This window comes from Malurus melanocephalus, unplaced genomic scaffold (assembly GCF_030028575.1).
Source record: "Malurus melanocephalus ecotype Western Australia unplaced genomic scaffold, MMel_1.1 scaffold_12, whole genome shotgun sequence".
In the NCBI taxonomy this organism is placed as follows: Eukaryota; Metazoa; Chordata; class Aves; order Passeriformes; family Maluridae; genus Malurus; species Malurus melanocephalus.
The window spans coordinates 5,076,074-5,097,368 of record NW_026623244.1 but is presented as its reverse complement, the minus strand read 5'-3'; the positions used below and the strand labels follow the sequence as shown (position 1 = coordinate 5,097,368).

The 21,295-nt window shown below is 40.7% G+C and overlaps 1 protein-coding gene across 1 annotated transcript; it reads right to left on the bottom strand.

Moving 5' to 3' along the window:
- Window positions 1-2,039: 2,039 nt before the first annotated feature.
- SLC35G1 (solute carrier family 35 member G1) lies at window positions 2,040-7,882 on the bottom strand. The gene is given in 4 exon segments (XM_057381355.1): window positions 2,040-3,095; window positions 3,588-3,768; window positions 7,593-7,855; window positions 7,857-7,882. Coding segments are annotated over 4 exon segments (1,230 nt in total). The 3' UTR covers window positions 2,040-2,335.
- Window positions 7,883-21,295: the final 13,413 nt, after the last annotated feature.

Sequence of the window (21,295 nt, the reverse complement as noted above, 5' to 3'; positions counted from 1 at the left end):
GGAGTCCTGGTTCATGGCAACATGAACACAAGGCAGCAGTGCCCTGGCAGCCAGGAGGGCCAACCGTGCCCTGGGTGCACCAGGGTCAACATTGGCAGCTGGGCAAGGGGGCATTGTCACACTCTGCTCTGCACTGGGGCGGCCTCACTGCGAGTCCTGCAGGCAGCTCTGGGTGCCATAAGAAAGACATTAAGCTGTTAGAGAGCTTTACAGAGGCCRTGAAGATGGTGAAGGGTCTGCACGGGAAGACTTACATGGAGTCACTGACATCACTTGATCTGTTCACCCTGGAGAAGAAAAGACTGAGGAGAGACCTCACTAAGGTCTTCAACATCCTCATGAGGGAAAATGGAGGGGCAGGTGCCGATCTCTTCTCCCCGTGCTCAGTGACAGGACTTGTGTAAATAACATGAAGCTGAGTCAGGGAGGTTTAGGCTGGATATCAGGCAGAAGTTCTTTACCCAGAGGATATTTAGGGACTGGAACAGAGTCCCAGAGAAGCAGTCACAGMATCAAGCCTGTCTGATTCAAGGGACATTTGGACAATGCTTTCAGGCACATGGTGTGACTCTTGGGRTGTCCTGTGCAGAGCCAGGAGCTGGACTCAATGAACCTGACAGACCCTTTCCAATTCAGCATGTGATATGATACTCTGACCSTCAGGTACAACTCACTACATGCATTCCAGTCCTTTGGTACTGTAGTCCCTAGATCTGCCTTGACAGGATGCAAAACTTATTGGCAAAAGAAAAGACATGYGGCCAGACACCTATAATCAAAATAAGAAAAAATCCACCATCTTTAGTGATTTTGAAAAAAACATGTATCAAGTGTACAGAACATAGCATTATCTTTTAGAAAAACACTGGATTCAGTAATTCAAAACGTCCTCATGATACAAAGGACGAAATAAAGATTCAAGTTAAAATTTTCTTTAAACTCTACTGAGACAAGACCCAAAAGTACGTAAGACTCAACTTGGGAAAATCTGGCTTCCTGATACTAAACATTTAGTCCTCCTGAAATGTGAAAGACACCAAGATCAGTAACACAAGTATTTTTTCTTAGTATTTGTTGCATTCAACATAAAGCCTTCAAAGGTGAGATGTGCAAGGGAAGTGATAAATGCAGACTTCAAAGGCCCAGCTGGAGAAGTGGGACTGAAGTTGCCCACTAGCACTGTCTGATGGAGTGTGGATGGAATGTAATGTGTATGCATAGCTTCACCTTTCCACCCAGATCTCTTCAAACGTCAGCTGTAGAAACTCTGTATGACCTTGGCCAGCCTGCRTTTTCTGTGAAACTGCAATTACACTGCACTCTTGCACTTTCATAGGAAAGGGGAAAAAGCTTTATTGTAAATCCTCCTAAATTTATGAAGGCAGAGGAGACTCCAATGTGGTCTCATAAAGAACTTTTGTACAGAAGAATCTAAAAAAGTTCATAAGCAGCATTAAATATAACCTACATTAAATACCTAAAAAATACAATCTTTTGCATAGAATAAAGTGCAGCTACAGCGCAGCATTCCATACCACAAGAAAGGGCTAACTGATGAATGGTATAGAATTAATTGTTGTCTCTCATCACTGAGACTGCAGCAACTAAAGACATGTTTATTGGGAAAATCACATTTGGAAAAGAGAAGGTGATTAGGTTCTTCCACTATATCTGTGAAGTAAGAGCAAACACTCAAAATTCTATTTTAAAAAAAGCAAAGCTGATAGATAATTTTTACAAGTTAATTCTCTCGATATTACTCAGAAWAATGAAATCACTTTTGTTCTTTTAGAATCCAAATTAAAATTAAATCTGCATTTGGCATCTGTTYTGTGCAAAATAATAATTACAAAGCTCACAGAAGTACAAGCTTTATCTGTTCTGTAAAAGCTGGTTGTTTAAGGATTATCAACTCTTCATTCCTGTCTAACTTTTGTACTGCAATCCCTGTGGTAATCAAGCACAGAACAGTATTAAGTCTGGGAGACTTATTTTCACTGCTCAAAAAAATAACAAAAGAGTCTAAGAAGTGGAGAGTCTAAGAAGTGGAGAGTCAGGAACTTTTGGAAAATAAATATTGTCTACTTTTGAAAGGAAGCAACAACTTTTAAGTATGTTTCTACTGCTCATATTTGCACACCTAAATATAAGAAAGTATATACCTCATCAGTTGCTAAAACATCTTCAATTTTGGTTTAAAAAAAAGTCCACTTATTTTATTGGATATAATTTGGTACTATGATTTGGTAAATGGGATACTGAAAATAAATAAAAATAAATATTGTATTTATATATATTTCAAGATTGCTTCTGTAATGAGTTAGTGTCTATATTKTTAGATTTCCCTCTGTTTGGCTTTTTTCACGCTGTGTCGCCACTTTCGAATGGCAGTTCCAGAACTACTGGCTATGACACAAAGGGCACCACCCACAGTCCACCACGTTGGTAGATGATTGAGAAAAAGAACTTGTAAAATAAAAGCAAACACCACATCCATTGTTTTCATTATTGATACAGGTCCAGCTTTCTCTATCTGTAATGCTTTTGTGAGAAATATCTGACCCCCCAGCCCTAACAAGCCTATTAGTACCAGAAAAACCCTATCTCTACCACAATGTGGTAAACGCCATTCATTCAAAACAAACAATGCTATAACACACCCAACTAAACCGATGACTGCGTAATACCAAATTGACAAAAAATAATGCACAGATTTTCCCACCTTCCTTAGTATAACAATAGTTGAGGCTGCAGATAACGTGCTTGCAATCGCTGCTATAGTTCCTTTAAGGTGATTTGTGTAACTTCCTTCGATCCCCGTAACATCTGACCCAAACAGAAATGGTGGTCTAGCAATAAGAACCACTCCAGTGATTGCAAAGAGAGTAAACAGAAGATCCCAAAGGCTGTATTTCTCCTTGAGAAAGATCCATGCCAGTAACGATGTGAAAACAGGACTGCTAAAAGTTATTACAGTGGCATCAGCTAGTGGCATGACTTGGTAAGCATAGTAGAGAAGAACCATTGCAGTGGAGCCAAGGAATCCTCGGAAGAAAAGAAAAACTCTTTTATCTTTTGGTCCCAAAAACCCTGTTCTGAAAAACAGAAATGTCATATTAATGTCACTGTCTTACTTATTTCATGACTAATATCCAAACACATCTAAATATGGTACACATCTTTCTAGATGAGGGACTTTAATACCCAAATATTTTTAACTGATCACAGACCAATTTATTTCCCGTCATGACCCCCCCATCACATTCAGAGTCCAGAACCTGTTGTTCTAGTGATTAATTTTTTGCTTGCAAAATAACCCAAGAGTATCTATAAATTACCTTCTATTTTTTTAAGATCACCCCTTAATGGAAATCAAAGCATTTAATACAATAATCCTTGCAGAAGCCTCTACCATTCAGGGAGTCAAAGATTTTCAGTTTTCTGAATTGTATTAAGAAACTATCAACTAATCTAAAATAATGCAGTTATGCAAATGAAGTCCAAACTAAAATAACATTGCAGTCTCATTTGAGAGCTACTTCTACATCTACTTTTAAAAAAWAACTTGAAACATTTTAGACACTTACTTGTAGTATATTAAACCAGGAAGAACAAATGCCATTTGGAAAACACATCGAAATGCACTCACTTCTACTGAATGTAGATCTTCTATTTTTTTAAGAAATAAAGAGGCCACTGAGAAAAGGAAGGCAGACAGTATGGTATAAAACAGACCAAGTCCTGGGCACGCAGCTTTCTTCTTTGTTCCTGCAACAGATAAACTGCAGTTAATAAGGATCTGTTAGAAGACTTCTCTGACCAGGCAGCTCCACACACTGCAGTGCTCCACACACAKGTAAGAGATTTTTGTGGTGGAGAACAGAGGAACCAAATAAACAAATGCAATTATAACATGTATTTACCAGACCCACCTTGAAAATACTTTTCACTGACCATCATGGCTCTCCTTTTTTTCTTAAAACAGGGTATAAGAGATGAACTCTAACACCTGGGTTACCAAAYAKTGCAGTTCTACCTGAGTTAGTAGAACTTTACTTCTTGTAGATCGGACTACAAGGGTGATTTACTATAGGGACTAGTCACAGTGCTGCCCAGGGACCAGTAAATCTGTCTACAAAATAGTCCATGGTCAGGTTCTGAAACTATTATCTTGGGAATTAGCTGCTTAGTTAACAAAGGTTCCTAAGCAAAAATTTAATTTCCTTTCTCATAAATACACACATGCAAAATCTCTACACAGAACTTCATTTTTGTTACACTTCCTGTTTATTTTGCAGCTAAACGACCCTGAATTTGATCTTGACATACAGAAGTTTCATGTAACATTTTTATCTTGCTTTAAGAATCCAACTGTTTTCTTCAAGTAGACATCAAATATATTTTAAAATCAGAATAAATTTAAGTGACTAAATTAAAACATCAAAGGCCTGATGTCTATCATAATTCCATGAAGACCTTAGTTAATGCTTATTTATCAGACTTCCCTTTCCTGAAAGTTTCCCAAGTCTAATGCTTCTATTCAAGTTTCCCCATTGCCTCAGGCTCTCTTCGGCAACATACTCTGCCTCGTTCCACTCATTTTCTCCACCCTGAACTATTAAAAAAAAATAAAAAGCAAGGAGAGGGAGAACTGTGTTGAGGTCAGCAGCAGCAATCTCCCAAGGAAATCAGCATTTTTTGTTATTGCTTTGTTGCATAAAAGGAACAATGTTTCCACTGAACCTAGAGGTGAACACCAGGGAAAATAAAGCTCAACTAAAAATTTGAGTGGGACGTTACCTCACTATCTCTTTCTTTTTCTCTGTCTGCACAAAATATTGGGAGTTACCTTTTCTTCTGCGACACCCTCTAAAGATAGGAGCAAGAACTCCATGTCCCAGAGGCAGTGTTTTGATAAAAGGGTGCCTCATCTCACATTAGTGTGGCAGCCTGTRAGCCTTATGGATCCTCTAAAACATTATCAGCAGGGTACTGCTGCGAGTTGCTTAGCAACTAAGTATGGTTTTGAGTGGTTTGTTGGTTTTTTTTTTTTTTAAATTAACAAACTTGTCACAAACGTTTTTGATCCTCCTCGAGATCAGCACTCAAGGCTGAGAAATTGCATCTTACTGCCTAGGAGGGAAGACTGCAGGCTCACAGTCCTAAGGACCCAAACCTGAAGTAGGCAAAAGGTTTGCTTCCCAAGGAATCTTGCCACACTGCAACTGAAAGTGAATTACAGCTTCTACTTGAAATATTTCTGTTTAGCAACAGCCACTTACATAAAAGTGACTACAAAAACTACCACCAACCAACACTGGACCGGGACATCTACCAACTACGAAACAAAGTGGATTTAAAAAACATTTGTGAATTATGTAACGCCTTAATCCACACAGTCACATAACAGAACTACAAAATCAACAAGGTCTCTAATATTAAAGCAAGAGGAATCAGACTGGCCTACAACTGAAATGGGAAATCCAAACCCAGGCTGGTTTATGGATGAACACAGCACAAACAGAACTACTAACTTTTACTTCAGGCATGATAGCTTGTCTGATTACTACAGAATGAAGCCAACCAAAATAAAGGAAGTGTTGAAATGGAAAACCAATCAAATTAAAGCAAAATACACYGAAATGATCTTATATCCAGAACTAAGCTTTGGATTGTAAGGAACAAAGAAAAAACAGAAGGAACTAATTTCTTAAGCTACCCAATACACCAAGCCTATCAGAAACAGAATCTTCAGAATCTTGTAATACTAGAATTTAAACCATCAACATCTTGCTTTGCCAAAGCATGTACTTGGTACAATGAGAAAGTTCTTTATTTCCTTTCCCAAATAAAATGGTACAAGTTCTTCCACCAAAAACAAGAACCACAGCTTTGAAAAGCACTTATTTCCAAGTAAGTTTTAGGGAGAAGTTAGGTTAAGATAACATTCCCACCCCACAAAATATKAAGCCTTGAAATACTAGCCTAACACCATCAAAACAGTGAAGTACTCATGCTTTTTTWAAAGAATGTAGCAGCCTGAAAACCAAAACGTTTCAAGCAGTACCCAAGTTCTCTTTTTTAGATGGCTACAGATTTGGTTTTCCAGCTATATCCCCTGGCCATCTCCACCTGTAAAGTTTTCAAGCAATTTTCCACTCCTATTTTAAGTATAGGTTTCATCATAGGTAAATGCCTCCCACTGCACACTGCTTTAGGTTTAAATTCTGGTTGTGTTTTTAATGCTGTGTTTTGTTACAAACAGTTTTTATACTTGCAAAATGCATGTGATGAAGAAAATTACACTTCTCACATACAAGTATTCCAAGAAWGGTAGAAGAGGCAGAAGAATGCTATGGGAAAGGTGGTCAGTGAGATGATTCTCCCAGACTTTCAGGAAAGGCAGAAGARTTATAAAAAGCAGAACAGCTCTTCTTGACTTTTGTAAAGTGCCAGGAGCACAACAGCAGGCATCAGAACTAATCATGGTCATGCAGACAAGACCTAGGCGTGATTCATAGTCTTCAGTCATTGACTCAGACAACAATTTTGCAAGACAGACAATCCAAAACCAAAGTACTCCTCCTGGTTAAATAATGCAAGTTTCTCAGGATTTCAAACACTCAGTTTCCCCTCCAAGCCTCAGAAGTGACACTAACATGAATTTCACTGGTGAAGGAGTCTGGCCTTTCCACAGTTCACCAACAAATCTCTTGTCTGCTGGAAAGTCAATTACAGTCAATTTAATGACAAACACATTTTCAGTGAAGTTATTTTTAAAAAAGTACTCCAGATAACTTTAGTTAYTTTAAGATGGCATTTACGTTTTAAGAGGACTCTACTTTAAACTCACATGTTGCRTATTTCTCAGTAAGTTTGTGGCTTTATCAATCAAAAATGATCAAGAAGTGAAGCATAGACTCGAGTTTGGAGAAAAAAACGATTACACTCAGACTAAAGCAATACAAGAATTGCCCAGGAAGTCACAGTCCCAAGTACGTGAACTTACTAAAGTGCACTCTCAAACGTATTTATAGTTTGYGCCAAGAAGTTCATACTGCAGAAGGCAACCCAAACCTGTCACGTCTTACTTCGAAACTTTAACAACAGGAAGTACTATTTTCCCGAGGAATAATCGCTCTCTCAGAGGCGATGGAGCCGTCCGGCCGGGGGATGAGCGGCCCCGGCGCTCTGCCCGCTCCCGGGGCGTGGGGGAACACCGGGCACCCGGCCCGAGCCGCACCCGGCGCACGGCACAGGGTGCAGGGGCACCGAGCAGGTCGTGCCYGCCGCCCCGCTGATTCCTCCCGGGGCCGGCTTGTCCCGTCAAGGGAAGCGGGAGAAAGAGGGCGAGGCCGAACCCGCTCGCAGGTGACCTGCGGGCACCAGGTACGAGCCGCCGCCGGCGGGGACGGCTCGGAAGCGGCGGGGCGGGCACCGSTGCCGGACGCCCTCTGCGGCCACCCGAGGCCGCTCCGCCACGTGCGGACGGCACGGTGCCCTCGGGCCGCTCCTTCTTCCCCCGCRGCTCGGCAATGTCACCCGGAGAGCGGGCTGCCCCCGTGCCCCGCCTGCCARCTCCCCCTCCTCACCAAGTGCCTCGCAGCAGCACGGCCAGGACATGCCCGAGCAGCAGCCACTGGCGCGCCGGTCCTCGGCGCCCGCCGCCGCCTCGACGCCGGGCGCCGGGCACAGGCACGGCTGCACCGCCTCAGGCTGCAGTGCACCRTCCTCCCGGCCCGGCGGCACCTCCGGCTCCTTCCCGCCCGCTGCCGGAGCAGCGTCGCCCTCTCCGCCCTGACACAGCACCATGAGGACGCGGGGCTGCCGCGATGCTCCCGGCGGCTCCTGGGCTGCCGGCGACACCTGCCCTCCTGCGCATGCGGTGCGGCCGCCCAGCGCCGCCCGCCGCCCTCCCTCCGCCCGCCCGCAGCGCCGAGCACCCGCGGGGGGGGCTGCACCGGGTCCCGGCTCCGCCACCCCCCGCCAGGCCCCGCCTGGAGCCGGCCGGGCGGCCCGGCCCCTCCCGCGGCGGATACCTGCCTGCGAGCCCGGCGGCAGCCGAGCGCCCCTGCCGGGACCGGAGGCAGCGCCCCGCCGCTTCCTTCCCGGCGTCCCCCCGAGAGGGACCCGGCGAGGGCGGCGGGAGCGGTGCCGGGCAGCGGCGAGGCCGTGGTGCCTCGGGAGGGGGAGCTCTGAGCCCGCCGGAGAGCGGAGGGGGCCGCGCAGGCCGAGGCTGCTTCCGAACAGAGGAGATGAAATACTGGGAGACGGCGACGCGAAGTTATTTTAGGGGCGTTGTTGCGTCAATTGCGCGCCCGAAATGAAAGCATCGCAGTGTGGCCGCGGCGCGGACCCCTCACAGCTCAGCTGGACGGGCTCAGCGGCCCCGCACTGCCCCGACATACCTGACCCRCCACAGCCCCGCCTGGCCGGGCTGTCCGGTGGGAATTGCCGCTGGAGCGGGCTCCGCGCCCGCTGGAAGAGCCGGGCTGATCTCCGGTGGGCCCGGCAGTGCCGGCGGGCAGGGGCASAGCATCGCTCCCTGAGGAGCTGCTGCCGCACCGGCGGCACTGTCGGGTCACAGTGGAGATGGGAACCTGGTGGAACATTCAGTTAGGACTGTGAGAGGGTACGGAAATCCTTTAGCCACCTTCTCATGGTGTGTTTTTCCTAAGAAAACAATGCCGCYTATGCCTTTGAAAACGCTATGGAGAAAACAAGGAGTAGCCCTTTTCTTTACCCATGAAAAAGTGCAGAGTAAAAGAAGAAGAATAAATCAAAAATACTATTTTTTTCCCTTTTGAGCAAGTTGAGCTGTTATCAATAATTAAAATGGAAGGAATTTGTATTCAAAGGAAAGATTTATGCTCACATTAATCTCGGCTGCGTAAATTAACCTCTGTTTATTTCTTTATTCTTAACAAAGGGAAATATCATCTACTGTTTTAGCAAAATGAATGCCAAATGGTAGATACAGGGTATTTCATATAAATGATTTTAAGTTTTCCCTCAAGCTATCTCATAAAAGCTATTTCAAGCTTTCCGTGTCTCTGGTTTAGCACATTTTATAGTCCATGCTATCCCACWAGAGGCTGTAAGTATTTCATTATCTCGGAACTAGCATTTGATTAGTATGGCCAGAATTGAKTCACAAATTGTTCTTAACTAAAAATTAGATGTGCTATATAAATAATTAAGAGAAATCAATTAATAAGGTTGTGTTGGAATCAGAATTAATTATTTCTAAATATTTACACTATCTAAGGTCCTATTGCTATAAACCAAGAAAATAATTGAATATATGCTGCAGTATTTATAAACAACTTGTATTATAGCTCCTCTCAGCATAGCCCTGTACAAAGTGTATATTGAAAACTTTACTAAATCTTTCCTCTGGAGATGCAAAAWTTCCCAAAGACAACCTTAATTAAGAAGTTATTTATTCCTAATGTGCTTCTCTATTCCTCARAGTTTGTTTTAATTTAGAGAGAGATGTCCAAATAGACCTGGCAGCCTGCTGCTTTCTCAAGGAACTTACACTTCTCTGCACTCCAAGGCAGCTTTCACAAGCCATTTCCATGGATCCTCAACACAAAGTTAGAGATACCTTCTCAGACAAGTTTTGGTGGAAGGGCAGTGGGGATTCTCTCTCAGCAGCCATCCCGGGGTGGATAATGTTGCAGAGGAAGACCTGGCACATTTCCTGGGCAGCAGGGGTGCAGCAGAGCACACCCACCTGGATTTTTGTGGCTGTCTGCACAGTCACTTGGTGAGTTACCTCTGTGGTCAGTAACAGCAGAAGCAGCTGGCTAGCTTGAGTCTTCAGTGAAGAAAACCAGAGTCAAAACAGTCCACGGCCCAGACACAGAACAAATTTTAGTGAGTTGTTACAGCTTCTGGCTATTTTTAAAAAATATGCAGATTATATATTTATTTYATAATACCACTATGAAACCCAAAGTAAATTTTTTTTAGGTAAAATTTTTAAGTGCCATAGCTCCAAGTACTGGGCTGTATAGAGTTTCAGAGAGACTGCAACAATCCCCTCCGTAGCCCTCCATGTCTGGTTTTAAAAGGGAACATCTGAGGGCAGTGTTTGTTTATGCCAAGATACATAAAGTGTTCTGTTTGCTCCTGGTCAAGCTGCCAGGTTTGTCTCAGCTTGAGAGCTTCCAAGTTCTCCTTGTAAAGTACAACCCTCTTCTCTGAACAAGGAAACAGAGCAATTGCAGCTGCCCAAGCTAACCAGCAGGCAAATGTAATTCACAGTCATGCTGCCCTAGATTGGAAAATTAAGTAGCTGCATAAATGTGACAGGTCAATGTTTTATGCAGCCTTTTAAAACACAGATTAAGTCTCATGTGTGTAATACTGTGCCCAGAACTAGCTGTTCCTTTCTCCAGCACATCACCTACAGTATCTCTGCTGAGTGCAAAGTCCRTAGGAAAAAGCTTTAMTTATTTGCAAGTAGTAAATTTGAGCAATTTGGTAATTGAAAATGAAACTGCAGYGCCAGCTAAAATGGCATTAATTTGGTTTCCACAATATCGTAAGTGCAGAAAGTGAACCACCTCCTGCATAGCTACCACTCTCCATACAGGGAGCTTTCTTAGGTTACTCTTTCCAAAGGAAAAATATTACCATCCTCATTCAGAATTTAGGCAGACAGTTTTGGTCATTATAAAAGCCACGAACAGGCCAGTACTTCACTGCAGGTTGAGATACAGGCCTGACAGTTACTTTAAAGTCCTGTAATAAGCCACTGGTCTCGGTCTATGTGCTGGTAAGGGACCCTCAGTGTTCGGTTTCAATCTCCTGCCTGCAACTGCTGTCTCTGACTCCTCAGAGTGGCTTTCCAGAAGCATTAACAATCACAAATGACAAAGCAATTAAGTGAGTTTTGTGGAGAACCGTGGGATTTTTCAAAGAGATTATAAGAACTTTATCCACTATCACATCATTTCTTTTATCCACCGCTGATACATTCTAATAAGCTTTTTGGAGCACTGCTGCTCTTGGAGGTTTAGTGAGAAGTAAATGGGATAAACTGAGGGAGTCCTGGAACTGAGCTAGCCCTTAGTCACCTTTCCTAAGGGCAGCACTAAGGGAAGATGTCTGGATTCCTGGTACTGCACGTGGAACACCCTGCTGACATCTATCCCAGTTTGATTTGAACATAGCTGTGTCAGCATAGTTATGTACTGCTTAAGCTATAAAAGTAGTAGATTAAAATCAAAACAGTAGTCAGTAAGAAAGCTAATTCTCTAAAACCAATTTAAAGATCTTAATTTGGAGTTTAAGTTGTCTAGCAAAAAATTCATGAAAAGTAATATAGACTAATGTGAAGGAAGTAACAAAATAAATAATAACCTTCATTATTTCCTTTCCTTCTGAAAAGGTTTAACAAAAAGAGATAAGAATTACTTTCTCAGCTTCTGAAACGGATCCAACTCTTAAGTGCATTGTAATAACCATTTACCTCTGCACCCGAGTGCCATAAAACAGATGATTATTGCAGCACCAAGRAGTTTCATTGTTCTGGTCATTCATTCAAACTTCTGTCCAACCCAGAGTTGTTTGGGAATCATAGAATAGCTGAGGTTGATGGGCACATCTGGTGCCTTGAGAGGTCATCTACTCCACCCCCCTGCTCAAAGCAGGGTCAGCTAGAGTTCAAGACTTTTCTCTCTTGGGATTTTGAGCTCTCCAAGGGTCAGACTGCACCACCTCCCTGGGCAACGTGCTCCTGTGTTCGATCACACAGTAAAAAAAAATTTAAAACCAAAGTTATTTTTAAAATTAATCAGTACCTATAGTCTCGCAGCCCAATGAAAATGTGGTCGGTATGAGCTCCTGCCTCCCTGCCAAAATTCTGTCTTAATAGGTTTTATGTCCCTCTTAGGTGGCAGAAGAGAGCCATATTTTTCAGCTTCGCTGTTAAGGAGGATGGTGAATTACTCTCAGTTCTTGGATGGTGGAATCATTTGGTGAATGATTCTCCCACAAATTTCTTCCACATGTATACGGACTATACACATATGTAGGACTGTTATACAAACATTTAATCTTGTGTCACAGTATGTTCAGAGTATCACAGTTTTCTTCTTCCTGAGTTGGTGGTTGTAATGAATAGTACTATAAAACAGGAGATGGGTGGAACGTTGAAATAGTAGGGAATCCTGCAATTGTGGTCAATATAATGGAGGTTTCCCGAGGCTCTTTTTAACTGCATTTTACAGGTTGCACTGTTAGTAGTTGCTCTGCAGGAGACTGAAAGTATTGAGATAGGTACATTCAGTAGAAGTGGGAAGTAACAAAAAATTCTGTGATCTTCAGAATGAAAGATTTTATTTTCTTTACTTCTGAAGAATGGAAAAAAATGGATAAGCAGGACAATATTCAAATTCTGCTTCTATACTTGCTAGGGTGCTTTCAATCCAGTATTAAAGGTGTACTACTTAGCCRRYTTTGGTCACAGAAAAGTCATGCTTCTGTCCTCAGATGGCTTAACTACACTGCTTGCTAAGTAATCAAGTCTGTGTCTAATATTCCTGGGAGGATAAATTAAAAATAATTTTCTACATACTCTGTAGACTGTAGTGTTTTCATTCTTGTGTTTCATATCAATGTCTGGAGAGTTTATGCAAATTTAGATGGTGATCCATTTTAAAAGTTACGTAATTTTTGTGTTCTCTTTAAGCTTGCGGAAAATGCTGTTATTCCAATACACCTTGGACAAAAAGTATTTTCTTTTAATCTTGTAATGAAAAACCTATCTGATCCCTCCTCTTTCTTTCTCTATCATTTTATTTCCACTGAAAACCACAAACATCTGAGCAAACCAATAGAGTGAACTTTAGTAACTYGCTGTTAGGAAAGAAAGTGAACAGTAGCACTGGTTTTGTTGCTCATTTCTATTTGCCACAGGCCAAAACACTGTAAGTTTTGTAAAGCACAAGTGGTGGTGGGTGGCATCCAGCTCTTGGCCTGGTACTCTGAGGAAGCAGCCTCACTTGCTGTAGTACTGCAGTGAAGTTTTATAGATTGTTGTTATGTAACAAGTGTATCATGCCAATCGCAGTGAAAGGAGTTTTTTACAGTAAATGTGTGTTTGCACACCCTGTGTGCCTCTCTGTCAGGTGTAACTCCTGCATGTAACTCCTCCTGGCACACACACACATGTTATGTTCCTAGTTTTTGCTGTGACACAGTGCAGATAATGAACAGAATTCCTACATGTTTCAAACTGGCAGTGCTTGATAAAACATGCACAAGGCTATTACTTCTGCTTCTTTAGGAGAAACGATATTTTTAATAAAACCTGGCAAGGTAACCAGTGCAAAAGTCTGAATTTGGAAAAGTTTCCTTTCTGGCAAAAGAATTGTGGGTGAGGGATTTTTCAGGCATATTGTCTCCTTTGGTGGGTCGAAGGTATCTGAGTAGTCACTATACATAAAAAAATTCCAGGAAAGTGCCTTTTTCCTTAAATGCTAAAGGAAAATGGCAYAGTAACTCTTATAATTCCCCTTCCAGCTGTTTATTGGAGCCATTTATGTAGTGAAGAGAATGCAACCTGGGCATATTCCCTTTCCCTTACTGCATTTCCTGATGTGTCAGTACTATTTCTGGTTATGAGTTATGAGATTAGCCATAAAACTGAGTAAAACTCTGTTCCCTTTGAATAAGTTGTTACTCATAAAGAGTAAGATGAGTCAGTGTATACAGAGATGCACAGTGGGGAGAAAAAAAGGAAAATACAAGAAAATTAACAGGGAATACAGAAAAAAAAAATCGATGGCATGTGATTATGGAAAAGAAGAAATGAGCATGYTAGAATTTATGATGCACTGCCCTGAGTATGTGCTTCTCCTGGAAGTTGCTTAAATTTAGATCTTTCCAAAATACARTGCTTTATTTTGACAAATCTAAATTTGATCTTTCAACAATGTAAGTCCCTAGCATAATTTTCATTTAAAATTCTTTCCCAAATCCATCCCAGTTTCTGGATCTTTCAAAAGATCATGTTTGGGAATTTCGGTAACTTTCTGTGGTTTTTTCCACTGCTTTATTGGAGAGGTTCTTGGAAATCTTGGAAAGAATTTTTCCTGCTATTTAGTGCAAATTGCCGCTATGTATAACTGAAATGATTATAAAAGCTTGTTCAACTTAGCTGCTAAACCCAAAGGGCTTGAAAAAGGGAAGGGCAGATATTCTTTGAACCACAGATAGAGAAAACAGGAGTAGGCAGAAGGTTATCAGCTACCACTCTGCATCATGCTTGAATAGAAATGATGTAATAATTCAAAACATGCTCCTTCTAAGTTACTCAGAGAATTAGTAGYGGACAAGAGGGAGCATTTCTTTCTTCATAGCATGCACCATGGAGAGAAAAAAAAAAGAGAAATAAAATATTACATAACTTTAAAGTCTGTGGTGACTTTCCAGAGATTTCTCTGGAAAAGGCAGTACACTACAAAAATCAGAGAACAGAAATACAGCTTGACTGCCATTGAGGGTCAGAGGTCCTAAGGAGGAGTGGAGGAAAGTGGAAATTGCTCATGGTTGCTATTTTTGCTTAGTTTATTTTGTTGTGTTCTATAATGCCCTTTGTGACTGTTAAAAGAAGATAATTTGTTCAATTGCATTTTTTCTCTGTCACTTTAACTGAATTTTTACAGCAGTAGAAATGGCTGGATGTATAGTTTCTCTTCGTGGAAAAGGAGAGAACTATTTCAATCAGCTGCAYTTCTTGGCACTTGCACAGTGTGTTTCCTATTCTGTAAGCTATCTGCTTGGGGCTGCTCTGCAGGGCRGGAAGGGGGAAGCTTCCTTACTTGCAAATCCTATGAATTATTAAGCATTTGTTTATGTGCCTTTCTTGAAGGAGATTATTCTCCWTTAGCTTCTACTTTTCCCCAGAACAAAAATTACATAAAATGTGAATAATCTTGTCACAGGTGATAGATCAGTATTAGTGTATTGGGACCTTTTTATACTTACATATATGTGAATGATTTATTACATTGTTATATTATTATATAAAAYATATTTATGTTCAGTTTTTCTATATAGACACATGATAAACRCACWAAACACTGACATGATTCAGCCTGTGCACCTCTCACCTTGTTCCAACAAGCTGGTGCAATGCTTGCTCCTCTCAGTTTGCTTGTCCTAGTATGTTCAAAGGGGAATGATCTGAAAAGCAATTCCAGCTTTTGTTAGGGAAGGAAAACCTTACAAGACAGATTTTAAAGCCCTTTCCCTTTGTCAGAATCACAGACAGAAGTGGGGTCTTTCTTTTTTCATTTTATTTTAATTGAGTCAGTGCTCCTTCATTACCTCAGGAGCCGCAATGCAGAAGAGCATTCCTCATTAGAGCAAAAAACCCTGCTGCTGCCTTGCATGAGGGAATGTACCTATTCTAGGCATTCTGCTGTCCACAAGAACACCTCCTTAAGGCAAGGAGCACGGTTTCTTTTCCTTCCTTGCTGGAGGCTGAGAGGGTATACTGGGAAATCATACTGCTGTAATTCCCATGCTGTAGGGTTTTCTAATAAGCATCACTYCTGGCCAAGTGGGCAGGACATTGGAGCACACAAACCCAGGTCTAACTCCAAATGTTATTTTTACGTCCCTGTAACCTCAGCTAGCTCAGATCCTGTGAACAGTGCCAGAGTGGCAGCCCCTTAGGAATGGGCTGACCAAGCTTTTGTGGCATGTGCTGACCTCTGCAATCTGTTCCTGGCTCCCCAGCAAGTGGATGCTGAGCGAGCTCGGTTCGATGACACGCACAGGCTGATTACTCCCTCTGAAATCCAGCAACACTGGGAATGTTCTGACATGCAAGAGCTGGTGCCCTCAAGACCTTGCTGAGTTGCCCTTGTCGCTGGGAGGAATGCCTCTGGTCTGTGGCTGTACTTCAAGGAAATTGTTTCTGTTGAGGCATAATTGGAGCTCTTCACTTCTTCCAAAGGCAGTTTCTGGGCTGCCTGCTCCATGTGCAGGAACGGGGAGGGCTGTAAGATACTCTCAGAGAAGGAAGGACCTTTGCAGTTTAYTGGCTTCACTGGCTGTATAGAGTGATATTGCTCTGATACAAATAAATTAGTTTATTTGTAATAGTCTTGCCAGGTACACTTTACAGTTCATATCATTTCTTTAATTGATTATTTTGCAATTGTACTTAATTACATTTATAAAACTTTYAGAGGAAGTCACAACCACACCCATAGGATTTTTTGATAAGCAGTTRAAATTAGCTTCCTTTTTTCTTTCTCTTAGATCCTCAGATAGCATCATTGCTCTCAAAATGATTTTAYAGAATTTCTGAAATGAGTTGCAATTCTGGAACAAGCATTCATTTCCAATTTGGTTCAAGCCAATAAAATATGATTATCATAGTGCTGTTGCAGTTTGATGTACTCCAGAACCCTGTATAAAAAGGCAGAGCTTTTCTAGCAGCTGCTGTACCAGATACTTTTTCTTGGTCTCAGCCTTGAAGTAAGTTTAGTTTGAAGGCCTTTTTGTTATTTTAAATAATGCTAAGGAAAAGTTAAAGATAGTATTTAAGACTGGACTAATACTAGTGCATATGAAGTATTTAAAAGCAGTGGATCTTTAYTTGTGTTTGCAATCTATAATCCAGGTAACTAACGACTTCAAGTGTAAACATTAAAAGGATGTTCTCGTTTTAGTAGTAATCTGTATATCAGAATATTTAGATATTCGCATGTGCAATTAAACTTTGTGTTCCAGATTTATCCTTTTTCTTCCTTTGTTTCACACTTCGGAACAACAAATGTATGGTGTTTTTCCTGAACGGGCAGTTCTTTATATTATTGTATATGGGGGACAAAAGAGAGAAGAATAAGGATTTCAAATTACAAATACTATCACCTGCTTAATCATAAGGTAATTTGCTACTAATATTCCTACAGATCTAATATTCAAATCTTAATAATAAGCTTATRAAAAGCTGAGTTCTGTTCTTCCCATGGGAATCTACTTCTGTAATGATTTACATAGCTGAAGTTGTACAATAGTASACAGCCTAGGTTGTGCAATTACATTCTCAAGTACTTGCAAATAGTTTGCCAATATTTTTTATTTGTTTTATTTATTTCAAGGAATTATGTTGCTGGTATCTTACAGATTTTTTCAGTGTTCATGTTCTCAGTATTGTAAATGCTWCTGAATGGCTCTCATATGTACATCTTATATATGTTATTTTGTGGGCCTCAGCAACAAGGTTGAGCTGATTTCTGAGCACTGTGTCTCAAGAACTGAAAATAGGAGAYACAACACTGGAGCACATTCATTATCCAGCTGCTTGGCTTTTCATCCAAAATGGTTACAGCCAGGTGCTTCTGACAGAACTGCAAAGATTCTCCTTTTCCCTAATAAAGAGCAATTATGTCCAGTACTAAAAAAATAGAATTAAAATTTTTGTGTAATTTGTCCAGGTTTGACTTTCTGAATGCTGTATTATTATYCCCTATGTCACTGCCTATGACAATGAATTCCACAGTTTAATTTGTGGGGGAAGGTATTTTGGTTTATGGCTTGGGATTTGATAGTGTCAAGTGCCATCTTGTTCCACACCTTCAGTGAGCACATCTCTCTGAGTCCTTAATCATCCTGCAGTGTTTTTTGAGATGGCTACATTAGTTCTGCATGCAGTATCTCACATAAGGTAACAGCATTGATTTGCCATGATATGTAGTGTTGTATTATCCAGCATGTGGTAGCATTATTTGTTCTTTCCTGTAGCTGTATATTGAGATTAGTGTCTTGCTAAGTTGTTAACAAYGTCAAGTTGACTTTCTTTACTGCTAATTTTAAACTTTGTGAGCATTTTTTTCTTATGTATAATATTTTGCATTTCTGGACCCTCAGTCTCACTAGTCAGCCTGTCTCACTTGCTCAGTTACCTAATTTCTCCTGAGATTTTACACTTTCATTTTCATGTATAATTTCAGATCAATGTGGATCTTACTGGTCTGAAATCCTGCTGGTTATCCCATGAACTTTTTATGAAAATAGACATAATATTTGTTCCTTYTAGTTCTTTTGCACATAAATGGTTTTTAATGAAGGACTATGTATTCTTAGCAGATCAGCCTGTTTATTCTGAAGCTCTTTCAGCATTTTTGGATGCTCACCATCTGGGCAGGTTGACAACTTGCTAACATACTGCTGTCGCTATCCAGGCCTTCGAACAGGAAGTGAGAATGGGTCAGAAAGTCCTTTTTCAATTGAAATAATTCAGTAGGAAGAAAAAAGTAAGGCCGAGYTGAAAACAACTTTTGAGAATTCAGAAATTGTTTTGATGAATGGGAGCTTGGGAACAGTAACATAATTATTGCCATCWTCCACTTCAGTTTATTTGGAGTATAAATAAACAATTCTATGAATATAAATATGCATATTTAGGGGCAAATTGCTTTCTACTGTAACAAATTTGAAGACAGAAKTATTACACTACCATAACTAATTGAAGCGATTCAAAGTCTCAGAGCCCAAATACAACACCACTTCTGTATAGCACACTRGAGGTCTTTGTAGTTATAGTTCATTTCAGGAAAATTCCTGAATAGAAATAGGGTTAGGTTCGCCTCTGAGCACTTTGTGTAAGTGAACTATAAACAGAGACATGCCTGTAACACCAGCCATTAGAATTCAGAGTCATCAGTGAGGAAGAAAAGTTGCCATTAGCAGTAAGTCAGGCAGTGTACCACAGCTTCGCCTTGAGGAGTTGAACTCCCCAAGACCTCGACATTTATCGGTGAGTTCCCGGCCACAAAAACACATTCAGCCCTTCTAATCAATAGGAGTCTAAATCACAGCTTTACTACCACGCTTCGGTCTCCAGATCAGCAAGAATGAGAGGAGAAGGCTTGCAGGCATATGAAATGTAGTGGCAACTGCTGGCAATATGGATAACAAATCAGAGAGAAAACCTGCTAGGCAGTGGGGGAGGCATTAACAGCAGAGTGAATTGAGTGCTTGGGTCTGCATTTTCCATCKGCTGAATCTGGCTTAACTTCTGTCTGGCCCTGGCAGGGCCCTGGCCCTTTCAGTGGACAGTAGTGACTTCACCACTCCCTTTGTGTCACCGTGGCCCAGACTGATGTAACAGAGATGTGTCAAAAGGAAAAAAATCCACATTTTAGGATCATGGATGTAGTGCATTAATTTTAATCACTGTATTTAATTAATTACTGTATTTTGCAAGTGCTGTGTGATTGTCTGGATTTTCAGGTGTCTCCACTGAGGAMAAACACATTATGCATTTCATGGAAAGGAAAATACTTCCTTGAAAAGGAAAATTTCCACACTCTTCAGACTTGCTGTGGGCTTAAATTCTGTTCCTAGTTGTAACATTTTGAGTATGCTGACTTCTCTGCATTCTCTTGGTGCTATTGTCAGTCTGAGGATTTTTTGTCACTTCTATGGTTTAAATATTCTTTATTTTCCATGGAATGCTAACACAATATATTGTAATGCTCATGTATAWAAAATACAGCTGTTAGTGAGATTCCCACTAGAACATACCACATACATGTGATCACATCACATGTTTCTAACTATGCTAATAATTGTTTCCTATCCTCAAGTGTACTTCGAGTGGCTGTTACAACCCCTTSAAATAAAGTTTAAAKATTAAAATAATTAAGAGAAGTTATAATWAAAATTAAATACAAACCAATTATAMATWTCTGTTTGTTTTGTTWCCTTACACAACAAGATATTTCCTTGCTGRATTTCYTTCTTAGTAGGAAGAGTGCATTTTGGAATATTTTTTCAATGGAAAATAAGTAGAMACAAAATACCTGCAAGTCCGAGGCATAGCAACAGACATAATTTAAAAAGTTACACATGGTGTAGTATCAGGTATTCTGAATGTATTTTATATATCTCTTCCAAAGCAGAGTGGTGCATATTCTTTTATATTTGAGCTCTATAAAAATATAATGAAGCAGTCAGCAGTCTTCTTTCTGTCTTAGATATTCACTTCACTAAGCAGTGTGAAGGTTCAGTAGTACCCATTAATAACCTTCAATGCTTTCTTGTGTAATACATTTATTATCTTACATACTCTGTCAGTCATGAAGAAAACAATTAGGGAGTTTAGAAAATCTATTGCAACTACAGAAGATAACCAGTCAGCCACAAGTAACATAGACTTTGCTGAAAGAAATGGGGTTCTTTAAACAACATTTTAAAAAGGTATCAAAGCATATATGATATAAGGTTTTATTCTAGGTTTGTTTTTTTTTGTTGACTCTTCCACTGATATCAGAAGAAATAYTGAGCAGAGAATCAGGATGGAATATGGCCTTAGCCTTGTGCTTAGCAGATGAGCTGCTGAAATGCCTGGTTTCTGAAATCAGGAAGAAACAGCACTGGGAGCCACCTAAGGAGCCTTTACGCTCTTCTAYGTTAAGGATTTTGAGTTCTGTTCTAAAAATACCCCAGTTCCTCATGTGGTACAAAGAAATGCAATACTCGCACAATAAGAAACTGTTGGCCCTGTAAGTGTCCACCTGACATGAATTGAGTAGAGAAAGGGATTTTCAAACAAGAACAGATTTCAATTCAGCATTTTATAGTAATCAGTTGACCTTCCAAAAATGACCTAGGCATGAAGAACTTCCCAAATCACTAGTGCTTGAGTACAGGTAAAATTTTCTGAAGGAACAACCAAACTGATMCCTCAGTTGCATTCTCCACCAGATTAATCCCTTTGCACCCTCCACTGTACCATGGCTAGTTTTATACCTATTGTGAATGTAAAATTCTAGTGACTCACACCCTTGCAGGCATTTAAACTCCTCCTTTAAACCAGCAGTAACAGGGAATTCCAATAAATCTGCCATATTATTTCGGAATGAGGTAACTCAGGAAAACAATCAAAGCACTACTATAGCTTAGGCCTTAGCCAACAAAGCTGGCTGCCTCTGAAACACAGTTCCATGAAACTTAACTTTTTCAAGGTACACTGTGAGACAATATGTTATTTGTAAATAAAYATTGGAAGYAGATTAGCAAGTTTCTCCAACTGCWCTTAAATTCAGCCAGATGTTGATAATATGCTCATAATGAGAAGGATACATAGCCATAATCTTCATAATTTGATAGAGAGTGCTTATAGGCAAGTATAATGGAAAAAATCAGATCAAAAACTGCACATAATTCAATAGGTCCTTAAGTAAAAGACTGAAACAGAAGACAAGAAGAAATAGAAGACAATGGTTTGCTGGTAGACTGGAGATGGGTTCATGACTTT